Source organism: Stegastes partitus, unplaced genomic scaffold (genome assembly GCF_000690725.1).
Source record: "Stegastes partitus isolate 25-593 unplaced genomic scaffold, Stegastes_partitus-1.0.2 Scaffold462, whole genome shotgun sequence".
Classification (NCBI taxonomy): domain Eukaryota; kingdom Metazoa; phylum Chordata; class Actinopteri; family Pomacentridae; genus Stegastes; species Stegastes partitus.
The window spans coordinates 238,764-253,050 of NW_007578193.1; the positions used below are offsets into that span (position 1 = coordinate 238,764).

Sequence of the window (14,287 nt, forward strand, 5' to 3'; positions counted from 1 at the left end):
GATATTTCACTTTGAAAACCAACCTACCGATTATTACTCCCTAAAGTCATACCTTCAGCGTGACTAAAATGTGCACCAATGATTGTAGGGTAGTCAAGTGTTAAAATGCTTGTTTTAAATACTAAAACACTACATCATTTAATCCTATTCGTATGTTCCTTCTTCAATTAGTTACTTCCGCATTTTAATACTCAGGTTGTTCTATTTATGAATACTTCTTTCGACCAATCTTTTCGCTTAGATGCGGATCCTTGCTGTCCAGTTTGTGCACCACTCTGAAGGCGTCTAGGAACTCATTAAAGTCTATGCTGCCGTCCTTGTTGAAGTCGATGCTTCGGGCCAAGTCGTCGATGGCGCTGTCATCGATGGCAACCCCCAGGTGAGCGCTGAAGAGGCGCCAGGTGTGACGGAACTCCTCGATGGAGATGAGACCTTAACACGACAGCACACGTCACTTCATTTTGAGGAGAACATTTTCAATTATTTAAACATCATCTTTGAGGATATTTTTTATTTACCTGAGTGATCTTTGTCTATGATGTTGAATATTATCTCGATGTCTGTCCTGTATCTGAACAGAGTTTCAGCCAAGTTTGGAGTCACCTAAAAAGGAGAGAAAGTGTCGTAAGCAATCGCTAGCAGCAGTGGTTGAATAATTATGGTAGTCCTACAAGTACCAGTGTCACCAGGGAAGAATTCCCTGGAAGTAAAACAAAAAGTACTGCTGTAGAAATTTAGTTTAGTGACATGTAAAAAATACACATTTTGAAGGACTGTGTTAAGGATGCAAGAAGTATTTCACTGTTTTAAATAGTCTGGATGTAACTGTAGTTTAAAAAATATGACAAACCAAAGACAGCCGTTGAATGCAGGAAAGAGGATTGTATACAATCAATACAGCAAAAATAAAGAATACAAGGATACTTGGATTAGTAGGTGCTCCTTATTGCAATATATACTGCGAGCTTTGTGAAGGAGTTTAGGTGCTGTTAAATGTCTATTTGTGCACATGTTGCATATTAAATTTTCTCAGTTTTTTTATGCACTCCTTTCTTTTACAGACCAGTTTAGGAGGCATTTTGTTCTGGATTTCTGGATGCAGCTGATTATATCTTGTTGCCACCCAGTTAAAAACCTCAAATTTAGCTATTTGGAGATCTTCTTTACCATAATTAATTCCATTCTGAATAAATTTCCAGACTTGTTTCACAAATTCATTGCCATCAACACTAGGAAACATGCTTTGTGTGCATTTTAGGCTCCTAGCAACAGATACACGTTTCCCACTTCAGGCCAGTGCTTGAGTAAATGTACTTGGATATCTTCCACCGTTTTGCTCCTGACCTGAGGTAGAGGAATTCCTGGTCCCATGTCTTCAAAGCAGGACATATACTCCACGCTGGCATCTGCTGCCAGCCGGGCTAAATGTGGACGGAGCGTCCTCCAGGGCAGGTCCAGTCTCAGCACTGACTCCAGCACCAGAGCCCATTCACTGACCGACACAGTACCTGAAAAAGAGTTACATAGACACATAACGATTTTATATGCTCACCCATGAAGAAACTTGTTTATAAGGAAGGGAAATGGAGTGAGAAGAGGGCACCGGTGTAATTCCGGTCATACTCCTGGAAGCCTGTCATCAGCTCAGAGCGATGGGCGAACACTTTCTCCTTTAAGGACCTGAGAGCAGAACCTTCAGCTGCTCGTACTCTGCAGAGACAAAGAGAAACACTGAGACTAAGCTTTCTTAATTAACTTGTTAAGATTATGTATGTATTATGACCGTCCTGAGTTTCCAATGAATAGAATAGAATAGAATAGAATGCCTTTATTGTCACTATACACAAGTACAATGAGATTAAGAGCAGCTCCTTCAGTGCCATACATAACCTATCCTATAACTCTCAATTTACTATGATTGAAAATGCTTGGTCAAAAAAAATAATCATGCATTTTTGTTCTTTCATAAATTTATTACAGGCCTTCATCAAATATATATATATATAAAATCTGCAGAGTCACAAATATACATACAGTAACTTGAGTTATTTTTTGGGTATGTAGACAGTTCTGTTGATCAGTTTTTCTTAGTGGCATGAGGAACTGGTGCTTCACATGGCAGAATAATGAAAAAGGAGGATGACCTCCACATTCTTTAGGAAACCCTAAAATCATCACCCAGATGGTTGGTCTTGGATGCAGTTTGGTGTTATAACAAGACAATGACCCTAAACACAGATTTAAAAAATGTGAAGACATGGCTAATTTAGGCCAGAATTAAGAGTTTGGACTAGTCTCCCCAACATTTTGATTCAAACTACATCAAGAACCTGCGATGAACAAACAAGTCAGTGTCAGAAAGCCAACAAATGTAGTTTAACTGCACAAATTCTGTAACGAGGAGGCGTCGAATATACAACCAGAAGCTTGTCAGAAACTTATTAAATCAAGATGAAAATGATGAAAAGGACTTTGAACCAAATATTAGCATTGCTGTATGTATATTTTTGACCCAGCAGATTTTGTCATACTTCTAGAAAACCGAGAATAAATCGATGAAAGAACCAAAATACATGATTGCTTCATTGTCACTGAGAGAAGTGTGTTTCAGTGATTTTGATTAGAAAATTAACAGTTATAGGAGTCACTGGTAACTCAATGCTGCCATGATACACATGGCCTTTACAAGTGCGTGCAAACTTTTGTCCATGACTGTAACCATTTACATCATACACCAGTGGTACCTCTGTGTCAGGGTAAGTTTGCGAGTTGTGCGGCTGACTTGGTACTGGTAGAAGCGGGGAACCAGTTCTCGGCCCAGTTTGATGTACGCACCACGGTTGCTTCCCTCCTCATAATAGTTTGATGCCGAGAAGATGGTGATCACCTACAACACACACACACAAACACATTTATCTTTCTGGACTCAAACCTGTTGGACAGGTTGAATGAATTCACTGTCTACCTGACCACCATGACAGAGCTCGTATCCTTCCTGTTTACACTCGTGAGAGCGGATGAGCAGCTGGAGTCCATGTTGGAGCAGCAGCCGCTGGGTGACGTCGGGGCCGAAGTAGCAGCCTCCACCTCTGAAGGTGTTGGGGCTGCAGCCTTCTTGGGTTTTGGGATCGCTCCACAAAACATCCACTATCTGCCAGAGAGGTAAGTGCTCAATGAGATGAGGCAGAACAGAACAATATTCTTCATTTCTTTTCCACACTCCTCTGACCTGTTTCCACTCCTGTTCGTTCTGTGGAGGTGATGGAAGGGGAACAGAAGTGAGAGAGTCCAGGAAAGGCACTTGTAGGACATTGATGGAGTAGGGCACATTGGGAGAAGATGAACATGGGCGAGGTGAAAGGCAGGACGGAGTTCGAGGAGAGCAGAGCGAAGAGGAGGAGGAGGAGGATGACGAGGAGGAAGAAGTGGAGGTGACGCTGTCTTGTCGGCTGAGCCCACACCTCCTCTTCCTACAGAAAAAAAGAGAAAGAGAAAGAGAAAGAGGCTCTGACTTTAAACAAGAAGTGTAATTGTACACTGCCCTTAATAAAAACCATCTGACGTGTGAGTGTTCGTGGCTGCTGTCAGACCTCTGCTTCGGAGTTATTTGGTTCTTGCTGTGGCTGCGACTGCTGCTGGGACGAGAGCCGTCTGTTGATCTCAGTCTCTTGGTGAGTCTGTAGGACTGGCCGATGTCCAGCTGCTCCAAACTGCGTCTGGGAAATCTCAGGGCAGATTTCACCTACAACACCAGAGAAGGAAAGACAAAAATATACTGGAAACAAAGGTTCTTGGTCAGGTTCGAGGGAAACATACAATATTTTTTAAAGACTGAAAATGAAGCATATACACAGCCTTGGTACAGTGATTAGCAAGCACTCTCTTTAGTTCTTTTCTGTTTTATTCCTGACTCTCTTGACTTTTTTTTTTTTTACAAATTAACCTTCTGAACCCTAAAACCTGCCAGTGGATTTGAAAGCATGTTGTCTTAAAAAAAAAAACAAAAAACCAAATTGTGCCATTTATCAGAGCCAGAAATAGTAAAAACTGAAAGAATTACCAGATTTTGAATGAGTAGTTCCTTGAACTACTCATCCATTTGGTTGGATAACTTAAAAATCTAACCTTAAAGTCATGATTTTTCATCAAAATAACTTTATTCTACATGTCTCAATTATTATTAATATAATAACAATAATAATAATAATAATAATAATAATAATAATAATAATAATAAATGTCAAAAACAAACCATTTGATCTAAAGAGTCTGTAAAAAATATTTAAAAAATTGTGCTCCTCAATGCAACCAAGGAATGAATTCCTGGACTTCTTGGCTGATCTCAGCTGAACTGCAGGCAGTGTTTAGAGAGAGTAGATAGAAGATGATTGTGGAAACAAATAGAAAATGTAAATACTGAAATACCTACAGTATGTAGATTAACCATTTTCTCCAAGAAGTGCTAACACCTGACAACACTGAAAATACTGTAAATGTTCATTTCAGGTTTTTGCAAATTTTGCCAGAAAAATAGAGGATAAGGCACAAAGTACAAAGATCAAGTAACAAAGCACAAAGTAAAAACACAGCATCGCAAACGAAGCTTTTAAGTTATGGTTATAGAGTTAAGTCTTGTCAAGCAATGCTAAAAATGCTATCAGTTTCATCCTGGCAACAGAAAACACTCCTCTGAGCCACCTTCGAAAACATGACAGAGCCACTGAAATAAGAGAAGCATGTCTCCAAATGCTTCTTGCTCCAAGTCTGGCAGATATGAAGGTAACAAACTGTTTTTATGTTACCAGAGCAACATTTGTGTGTGATGGTTGTAAATCTATCAGTATTTTTTCTGACCCCTAGTGGCCAAAATGGATTATAGCAGCAAACCTAGCAGCGTCAGTAAAAAGCAAGTAGATTTACTTTTCCTTTTCATCAAAACCAGTTGTTTTTTTTCCCTGAGTCTCCTTGGATCACCCAGACCTGGATGACTAAGAATTCACAAAAAGCAACACTGATGAATGTCCTGCTTGCTTTCACTGACCTTGTGCCTCTCTATGGAGCTGAGGAAATCCAGGTCAGTCTGGTCTGAAATCCCTCCATGAACAATCAGGACCTTTCCATCGATCACCGTTGCGACAGGCAGAAGGCTGAAAACATCCTGAAACAGCTGAAGGATCTCACGGCCGTGAGTCTGCATTAAAAAAAAAAAAAAAAGGAATTCATTTTGCTCCAGTGGCTGAAACAGTGACCTACCTAAAGATTGTACAGCTAAAGGCAGAATAATGACGTAAATCTGGACTTACCTTGTATTTCTGCATGACCTCCTTTGTGAAGCCATATCTGAAAAAAACAAAGTAATATCACCACACTGACATAGTCTTCTAATTTTACTGCCTTCGTGTTTGTGGTGAACTCAGATGGATCAATCCCATTTCTCCTCTTCTTCCTTCTCACCTGAGGTTCATGATGTAGTCTTCGTGGTTTCCTCGGTTCAGGTGCATGTTGTCCGGGTAGAGCAGAAGGTAGGCGAACAGGAGGACGACCACTTCAACTGACTTCTTCCCACGGTCCACAAAATCCCCGTTGAATACATACGGCGTCTCTGCAGAGGGAAGGCCATTCTGCAGCAGCAACATACAGCAAAGTCAGATCAGCTGGGTCTTATATGCTGCTAAAGTAAACTGTTAAGACGAGAATACAGCTTTACCTTATAAAATATAAGAAGTAAGTCATCGAGCCGGCCATGCAGATCACCTGTACCAAAAGAAACAGCTTCATTAACCCCGGATTTACAAAGGAAGTCTAAAATTCCTTAATGATATGAAAACAGGACAGCGAATTGCTTCACATCACCTCAGCAGTGTGTGTTTCTTGTTGTTGTCACAAGTATTCTTGAGTTTAATGAGATGCAACTTTATAGGAGGAGGCAGCAGCAAGACGACTCAAGTGCCTGATCAGTGTGCAAATAAACAGAGACCCTCTTTTCTTTCTTTCTTTTTTTGTTTTAGAATGCTGCCATTAAGACACAAATGTATTTGAAAGCACATTTAGAGAACCCAGTAATGATTTAATAAGCAATAATAAGCAGGTTTATTGGGTTGTTCAGTAGCTCACGGCACTGCGTGATGCAGGAGCAGCATCACAGCATCACAGCATCAAAACATTATGATGAGATTCTTAAAATTTTAGTGTGAAACGTGAAATCTTTCAGTATCATGGGTAATATTACTTATTGTCTCATTATCATTGCTAGAATACTTTACATGTTTCTAGCTTATTTATTGTATTTCAGTAATGTATCATACATGTATCTTACTGCTTTTCTATTGAGCACTGTATTTATTCTCAAATTATGTCATTTGGCTTTTTTTTTTTTTTTTTAGTAATATCTGGCACAAGAATTTACGTCTGATTTAATAAAGTTTATTATCTAAAAACTACTGAGGCCGTGGTCACCCACCACATATAGTGATCTCTTTGGTGTAGGATGTTGACAGGTGGGTGATGTTTGGCATCTGTTTGAGGAGCTTTTTGGTCTCGTACAGCAGCTGCAGAAGGTATCTGGCATGTAGAGTCTGTGGAGTAGAAAAGAAATGAGTAAACCAGACAATTAAAAAAATAGCAGTGAGAAAGACCAAAAGGCTCATATCTGGTACCTGCTGTTCCTTAAAAGCAGTGAGGAGAGCGTTCGTGTCAGAGACGGAGAGAGGAAACGACAGCCTGGGCCCAGAGTAAGACTCTGGAACAGGGATGAGGTTATAGCAGATCTCTCTGTCCAACCAGGGATCGACCACCGGGTCCAGCAGCTGGGAGATCAGGTCTGGTGGAGACAATGTGTGAAGCTGGAAACAGGCTCGACTCAAGATGTATTTACACTCATGTTCTTTGAAATTAACCTTCTGAACCTCAAAACCTGGCAATGGGTTTAAAAAGCAAGTTATCTTTTTATTTTATTTTATTTTTTAAAGATGGCAAAAATCACACTATTTACCAAAATCAAAAACTGTAAAAATATAAATAATTGTTAGTGTTTTTTTTTTTTTTTTTTTTAACTTTCCGATTGTCCTTGACCTAATAATCTGTGATGTGCCGTTCTGAAGGGAAAATTAACCAAATGTAATGTTTCATTATCACTTCATCCTAAAAAAGAAATGCCAAAAATCAAATGTTTTCTTTAACCAGACTATTTTAAAAGTAAAAGAAACATGCACTCCTCAGCACAACCCTGAAGTCATTAGTAACCTACTGCGACCAACAGTACCTGACAAAAATTCAGACTTTATGGGCAAACTGGACTGAACTTCCTTCCATCCATCCATCCATCCATCCATCCATCCATCCATCCATCCAGTCACGGGACACCCTGGACAGGTCGCCAGTCTACCACAGGGCCACACTTAGAGACAGACAACCAAGGACACTCACATTCTCACCTATGGACAATTTAGAATCACCAATTAACCTCAACATGTTTTTGAAGACTGTGGGAGGAAGCCGGAGAATCCGGAGAGAACCCACGCTGCACGGGGAGAACATGCAAACTCCACACAGAGAGATCCCAGGTGTCCTCACATGGATGCAAACCGGTGACCTTCCAGCTGCGAGGTAAGGGTGCTAACCACCTTGCAGCCTTTGGATTGAACTTGGAAAGTTAAAAATGTCTCTAGTAAAATATCTGTGTATTAGCAAAATCTGTGGCCACTTGGATAAATGCTGTATATGTTTTATTTGTTGTTGTTTGTTCTTTTTCAATTTTTGTCAAATAGATAATTAGAGAAATTCTACATTTTCTTTTTGTATGATTGATGGTAGGATAATTTTGGTATAAAGGATAAAAGACATTTATCAGTCTTTGCTGTACTATAGATTGCAGTGATACATGAGCGCACAGTTTAGGAAAAAAAGCCCAAAAGGTCAATTAAAATTAAAGCTAGGAGGTCAACAAACATACAATCTCATCTTAATTAAGGCACAGTGTGAAAATGGTGCACAGCTTTTCTTCTGCTTTATACACAAATTCATTGTACTGTAGACTCAAAAATTGAAATTCTAAAAATAGGCAATATCATTTAATCCTATTCAACAATATACTGTTGGATACAACTGATATGTCTGTTTATGGCCAAACCAGCAGACTGAACAGCTGACAAATGGAGGTAATCCAACACTACGATAAAGTAATGCTGTTCATAGATGTGCAACCTGATCAACAGCGGTCTAAAACAAGAGATGCTGGAGTGGTCTTGGGGAAGAGTTTCCACATTTTAATCAAAGGTCAAAGGTTATTCAGAGTGTAAAAGCCGTTCAGGGAAAATTTGTGATACAGGATATTGGGTTTTATAGAAAGACACTCATACAGTATGTAATTTTGTACTGTATATCACCTGCCAGGTGAGATACACAGTTCAGGTATAACCAACATTAAAAGAAAGATGAAGAATCCCGACACTGTTTTATGCTGGTCTAAGATCTGGAACTACTGCAAAGTTCTGATCCTTTATGGTTCGCTGTCGGGCCTGATGATGGACTGAAACTGTAAATGTGAGCGCCAGTGTTTGTAGTGCTACTGAATATGGAATAAGAAAAGATACGTGTGGTGTTGCAATCAGACGACATTCTGAACTACAACATATTTAAATGTGTTAGATTAGATTTTAAACAGCTTGACACAGCATCACATCCTGCTCCGTGTGACCTCACTGAGTTGTATTAAAAGGCCACTCAACAGTAATGAAAACTGATGGGCTCTGATTTATGCAAATAAACAAGGCAGGAACAGACACCTTCCTATGGGCCCAATTCTCTTTTGTGAGGCTGTTCTGCCCTTAAATGTCCTTTATTCCATCTCACACGTACAAAAAACCCACAGATGCTATATATAATAAATACAGACAACAGCGTCTGGCCTCTTTGCATCTCTTATGTCGACTTGGCGTGAAACCCGTGAAGAGGATGTTCAGCAGATGATGAGCAGCGAGGACCGACCTAAGGATTACCTTGTCAATGAAGTATTATGCTTTTAGCTGGATGAGTGGGTCAAAACACACTTAAAGCACAGCTGTTTCAGAGCAACACACCAACATGCTGGCCTCCACTCACATTCACAGCAGTTGCTAAGCAACAGGGCATACGCAGTGGGTTTTCTAATCCAGACCAAAATACAGTGGTGTGACAAAACTGGTGTTAATTTGGTGCAAGTAAAAAAAAAAAATCCATGTTTATATGCAATTTTTCTGTGTTGTAACAAATTCAAAACAACAAGCATTTAACAATAAACTAATAAACTAATGATAGAATTTCACGTCTAACTCTTTGTATTTACCTTAAAATTAGGGATCTTTACATAAAAGCAGCATTAAATAAACCCCCCTCCAGAGGTTATATTGACAACGGCACAAAAACAAACAAAATGACTAATATTAACAAAAATGTAGCTTTCACAACACTGGAGACACAGACTGCCTGGTAAACACTATTAGGCAGGAATACTTAACACAGAGAGACCAAAATAAAACAAGAGGAATAAAATTTTGTAGTTCCTGCTATCACTAAAAAAGAAAATAAAAGCTTTACCCAACATCCATATGGCAGCACTATGACAAAATATGCTTTTACTTTGAAATAAAACTAACATTACCTCAATGTTTCCAAGGACGAAACCAGTATTTTCAATACACATATTGGTTACTAAAGTCAATTTAGTGTATTTTGGATATTACCTGGCCCATTTCCATTCAGCTGAGTGACGCTGTCCAGCATAAAACTGAAGAAACTCGACAGCTGAAGAAAACAAAAAACATGTTTAAGTTTTAAAATAATTCTGAAGTGTAGCACCCATGTGCAGTAAAAGCTTTTTCAGTGTTAGGAAATGCCAATACTGGGACACACCTGTAGCTGGTCTTGTTCTCCAGCGTATTCAATGGACTGAAAGATGTTCCAGGTGTATCTGCGTCTCATCTCCAGTCGGGCCATGTAGCGACGGTACCATCGCTGGATCAGAACAGCTGCCTTCATTGCTGCAGCAAAGCACCAGCTGTTATTTACAGCCGACACTTGTTGTCATTTGTAGAGTCATATACATACATAAAGATGGATGTATATCATGTTTAAGACTCTTTAGCTGGTATTTATCAGCAGTTTGCCAAGCTGTCAATTCAACATTACTCCAAACAAAGCTGTGATGTTATCGTACACATGGTGCAGCCTTTGTATATATATGTAAAGTGTTAAAATGCACACACACAGTTTACACACATACTGTATATCACAGGTTCATCTTTAAAGATAAGCAGGGTCTTACTCAGAGCAGGACTGGGCATCTGGACTGTTTCATCTGTGAGAAAGAAATACTACAATTCAGCAAAAGAAACTGGTAATTGAATAAAATAACGCTCAAGCGAACGCATACACAGACACACTCAGACAGAAGGAGAGATAACAAGACACAGGGGAGGTTGTGTGCAACAGTGGGGACTGGAAAAACTAAGCAAATTAAACAAGCTTTTGGGAGTAACAGCACTCATTAAAAAGGAGGAGAGAAGGCAGACTGCGACCAAAGAGAAGCACCATCTGTCAAACATCTGTGTGCACGCAACAAGTGGGAAATTTACTACAGCAAAAATATGATCGTCAACACGGCACACGGTGTGACGGAGACGAGTGAAATGCTAAAGCAGAACAGTGGAGTCACGACTGCTGTTAATAATGCAACACTCGAGGAGCGCTTCTTAATAATGTTGCTGAATGCTTCACAGGGAAGATCAACACGATAAAAACAAACCAAAGTCGGTGCTGGAATAAAGTCAGTGGAATAAATAACAAGGTGGTTGCTGAAAGGAGTTCAGTTAGATGTCTGGGAGGAAAGATTATTCAGAATGTGTAGTTTTTAATAGGGCTGAAGCTAAGGGTTATTCTTGTTATTGACTGGCCCTCTAAGACCTAGCTCATTCATTCGTTTATGTATTGTCTCGGTGCATAAAGACTGGGACTACTGGGCAGTGGAAGTATTCAGAGTACTAGTACCACATTGTGAAAATACTCCACTGCAAGTATAAATGTGGATTTAAAACCTTGTATTACTATGCGAGAATTACAAGCACAAAATACTTCAAATATGAAAACTAAAAGTACTTATTCTGAAGTAAAATGGACGCTGTCAGTGTTCTATTATACTATATGTACTATTATATATGAAGTTTGAGGTTAATATTGCTCATACTGCTGTGGATGTTTCAAGTTATGATGTTGGGTAATTTAATCTACTGCATCACGATCTGTTCAGTAGAGAAACAAAGATTCTTAAGGACCAATCCCATCCTGGACACCATCTGTTTGACCCCTACTCTCAGGCAGACGCCTCAGGTCCATCAAATCACAGACAAACAGGCTGAAAAACAGCTTCTGCCTCAAAGCCATAAGACAACCGAACTCCAACGCTAACTGTCTGGACCTGAGCAACCACTAGCAACTTACTTCTGATTAAGTTTGTTGCAAAATTTGCACTGATAATAAAAATGTATTGTATTCTATCATGTTCTATAAGATCAGCATGTGTCTGTGACCTGCAGGAATCACATATGTACAGAAAGTCAGCCCAGTTTTCAGCTATATGATGATGTATTTCACAGCTAATCCAAGAGGGGAGTTTAAAATTTCCCCATTTTTGTTGCCGATGTAGCAACCGATTTTCTGGAAAATAAAAAAATTCCCACCAATGTATTTTACAAACCAGTTAGCAGCTTGTTGTGTTATTGTGAAGACACCATTTGACTCTGCACCACTGTCTGCTCAATTACATGTGCTGCAGACGGTGCTGAGAGAATTTTAAACAATGCTCTCAGAATGCTGGACAAACTGTATGATGACACTCTTCTTAAATAACCTTAAATATGTTTTTCTGTATTATGCTTTGTACAAAAAAAGTTTTCACATCAACAACATATATGCTGATACACTGAACAGGCCAACGATCAAACCAATACATTGATCTGGCTCTGCTTCATAAAGCCTGAGAATTAAGAGAATGTTGTCAACTCTAGAGGGAACACTTCATCTTTCAGTTCATCACAGACAATCACATTTTGGAGATGGATGTTAAGCAGTGTGATTGTAAATTGTAATAGCCTGAACATGTAGTGGAGTAAGAAGTACAATATTTGCCTCTCAGATGTGATGGAGTAGAAGCAGAACGTAGCGCAAAATGGAAAATACCTCAAATTTGTATTCCTGTTCAGTCCCTGTGTAAATGCACCTACTTAGATTCCACCACGACTGACATATTATCAGTCCTAATGAAGGAGTGCTCCTCACCTAATAGAGAGGTACAGATAATAATACACTAAATTAGGTAAATAATATCCTGAAATCTACACCCCTAGCATTATTTTGTACAAATTAATTGTTTACTAAACGGGGGAAAAAATGCTCATCACAATTTCTCCATGATGACATCTTCAGGTGTGTTGTTTTGTCCATAACGCCCAAAGATATTCAGTCTCTAATTATATAAAATGAGAGAAAGGTAGAGGATCTAAATGTTTTGAAAAGCTGCTAGTAGAAAATATTTGGGATTAGGCTTCTAGAAAATGACTACAATTCTTAATTAGTATTCAAAATAGCTGATTTATTTAATCACTTCTGTTTCAGTTTAAGAAATTGCTTTAATTGGAATGAAAGCAAATGAAAGTGTGTGTAAGGAGGCAGAAATAGGTTTCACACCATATTCTCTTTTAATGGGTTTTGATGAATCAACTTGCATATTTCTGAGCCTGCACTCCAATTAGTGACACTTATGGACTATTTGTGTTCAGCTCCAGGTGTACGAACATGCCAGCTCTAATTTGATGTCATTATGTTTATTCACACCTTTTCTCAGGGGCAACAGGTGCTAATGTCAACATTTTCCTGCTGATACAAAAGGAAAAACACGAGACCGAAAAAAATACCGCCAACTAAACAGGAACGTTCTATGCACGACATCTTTACCTCTTTCCACTCTTTTCCCTTGTGTTTCCGTGGCGACAGAGGTGCCACACCCCATGATGTCCGGCAGAGAGGCCCAGGGAATCACATCAGTCGGTTCTTCCCAACCTGGTAGCAGTGCATCACATTGGGTTGGTCGCATGTGGCTGCTGCAAGGACGCCTGGAAAGTAAGAACACCACTGTTGGTGCGTGAGCCACACTCCAAAAAATGATGTTTTAGCTCAACAGCAACAAAGAAATAGTGCAACAAGTTTGTAGCAATTTTTCTGAGGTATGAAAATTCTCCTGAAATTATGTTTAACCAACAAACTAAGGCATTCTTAGTTAACTATTGTAGCTGTCGGGACATCTTGAGCTCAAAATAAAGTTATCAAGGACATTTCAACAGGCTACCTCAACTTGAATTTAGTTTAAATTCAACTAATGCAGAACTTTGTGTTTAACTTACACAAACTATTAAGTTGATCCAATTACTATAACAATATTACATCAACCCAACCCATGCAACTTAAAAGGTAAATCTGCATCTTTCTTTTTTTTCTTTCTTTTTTTACATCTTGCAATCATGCATTTATTTAAGTGGAGCAGATCCCCTGAACTAGTTGTCAGAGTGCAGACCATTCTGACATAAACAGCTGTTTATCTTTTTTTTTTTTTTTTTAGGATAATGGAAATACTTTTGAAAAATCTTCCTTTTAATGTTCCACCTAAACCACATGTGCTGTAGTACAATGATTGCTATCAACATGCTTGTAACCAAACTGTTTACTGCTATTCCCTTATTTGTTTTTTTAAGTTAAGACTCTATCATTCACTCACAGGCTTGAATTTACTTGGCAACATATTGGGCAAAAACGATGGCAGAAAACTACATTTAACGTGTAAATAAATGGCTGCTATGGTCAGGCTTGAACAGATCAGGTGGGGAGGGGGAAAGGCACAGACAATCTAATTAAAAAGATAAATGTTGCTTATTTGTGCATCACCTTTTCCCACTGCATCATAATCCAGCGACGTGCTCGGTTTTGCGCGTCCAGTCCCAGTAAATCAGCTCCACTGGTTCCCAACCAGCAGCCTGCATCCGCGGGATCCGGAAATCATGAATGGGAAGAAGAGTTCATCTGAGACACGAAGACAAAGATTTCCCCTCCTTCGGTGACATATACGAGAGGTTTGAATGAGGAAACGTAGTGAAGCGCTCCTGGAGAAGCTGCCGCTGCTGCAGGAGGCGCACAGAGGAGGCGGAGGCAGCATCAGGTGGATCCAAAGCGCAAACACAAGAGTCTGTGGGAGGGGAGCTGCTGT

The 14,287-nt window shown here is 39.4% G+C and overlaps 1 protein-coding gene across 1 annotated transcript; it reads right to left on the reverse strand.

The window, feature by feature from the left end:
* Positions 1–205: 205 nt before the first annotated feature.
* On the reverse strand, positions 206–13,039 carry ppef1 (protein phosphatase, EF-hand calcium binding domain 1). The gene is made up of 18 exons (XM_008286666.1): positions 12,985–13,039; positions 10,301–10,333; positions 9,889–10,016; positions 9,720–9,780; positions 6,657–6,820; positions 6,461–6,575; positions 5,708–5,754; positions 5,455–5,621; positions 5,304–5,340; positions 5,042–5,191; positions 3,591–3,742; positions 3,230–3,470; positions 2,966–3,151; positions 2,745–2,887; positions 1,604–1,710; positions 1,345–1,508; positions 519–603; positions 206–432 (listed from the first exon to the last, which is right to left on the reverse strand). The coding sequence occupies exons 1-18, from the start codon at positions 13,037–13,039 to the stop codon at positions 206–208; spliced, it is 2,262 nt and encodes a 753-aa protein (XP_008284888.1).
* Between the last annotated feature and the right edge of the window lie 1,248 nt (positions 13,040–14,287).

Bases quoted from the DNA above. Each gene is read 5' to 3' on its own strand.
- ppef1 (XM_008286666.1), bottom strand. From the start codon at position 13,039: ATGGGGTGTGGCACCTCTGTCGCCACGGAAACACAAGGGAAAAGAGTG. The intron at 10,334-12,984 runs GTAAAGATGTCG...TCTTTCTCACAG, and splicing joins AGGGAAAAGAGTGGAAAGAG to ATGAAACAGTCCAGATGCCC. The intron at 6,576-6,656 runs GTACCAGATATG...TCTACTCCACAG, and splicing joins CTGCTTTTAAGGAACAGCAG to ACTCTACATGCCAGATACCT.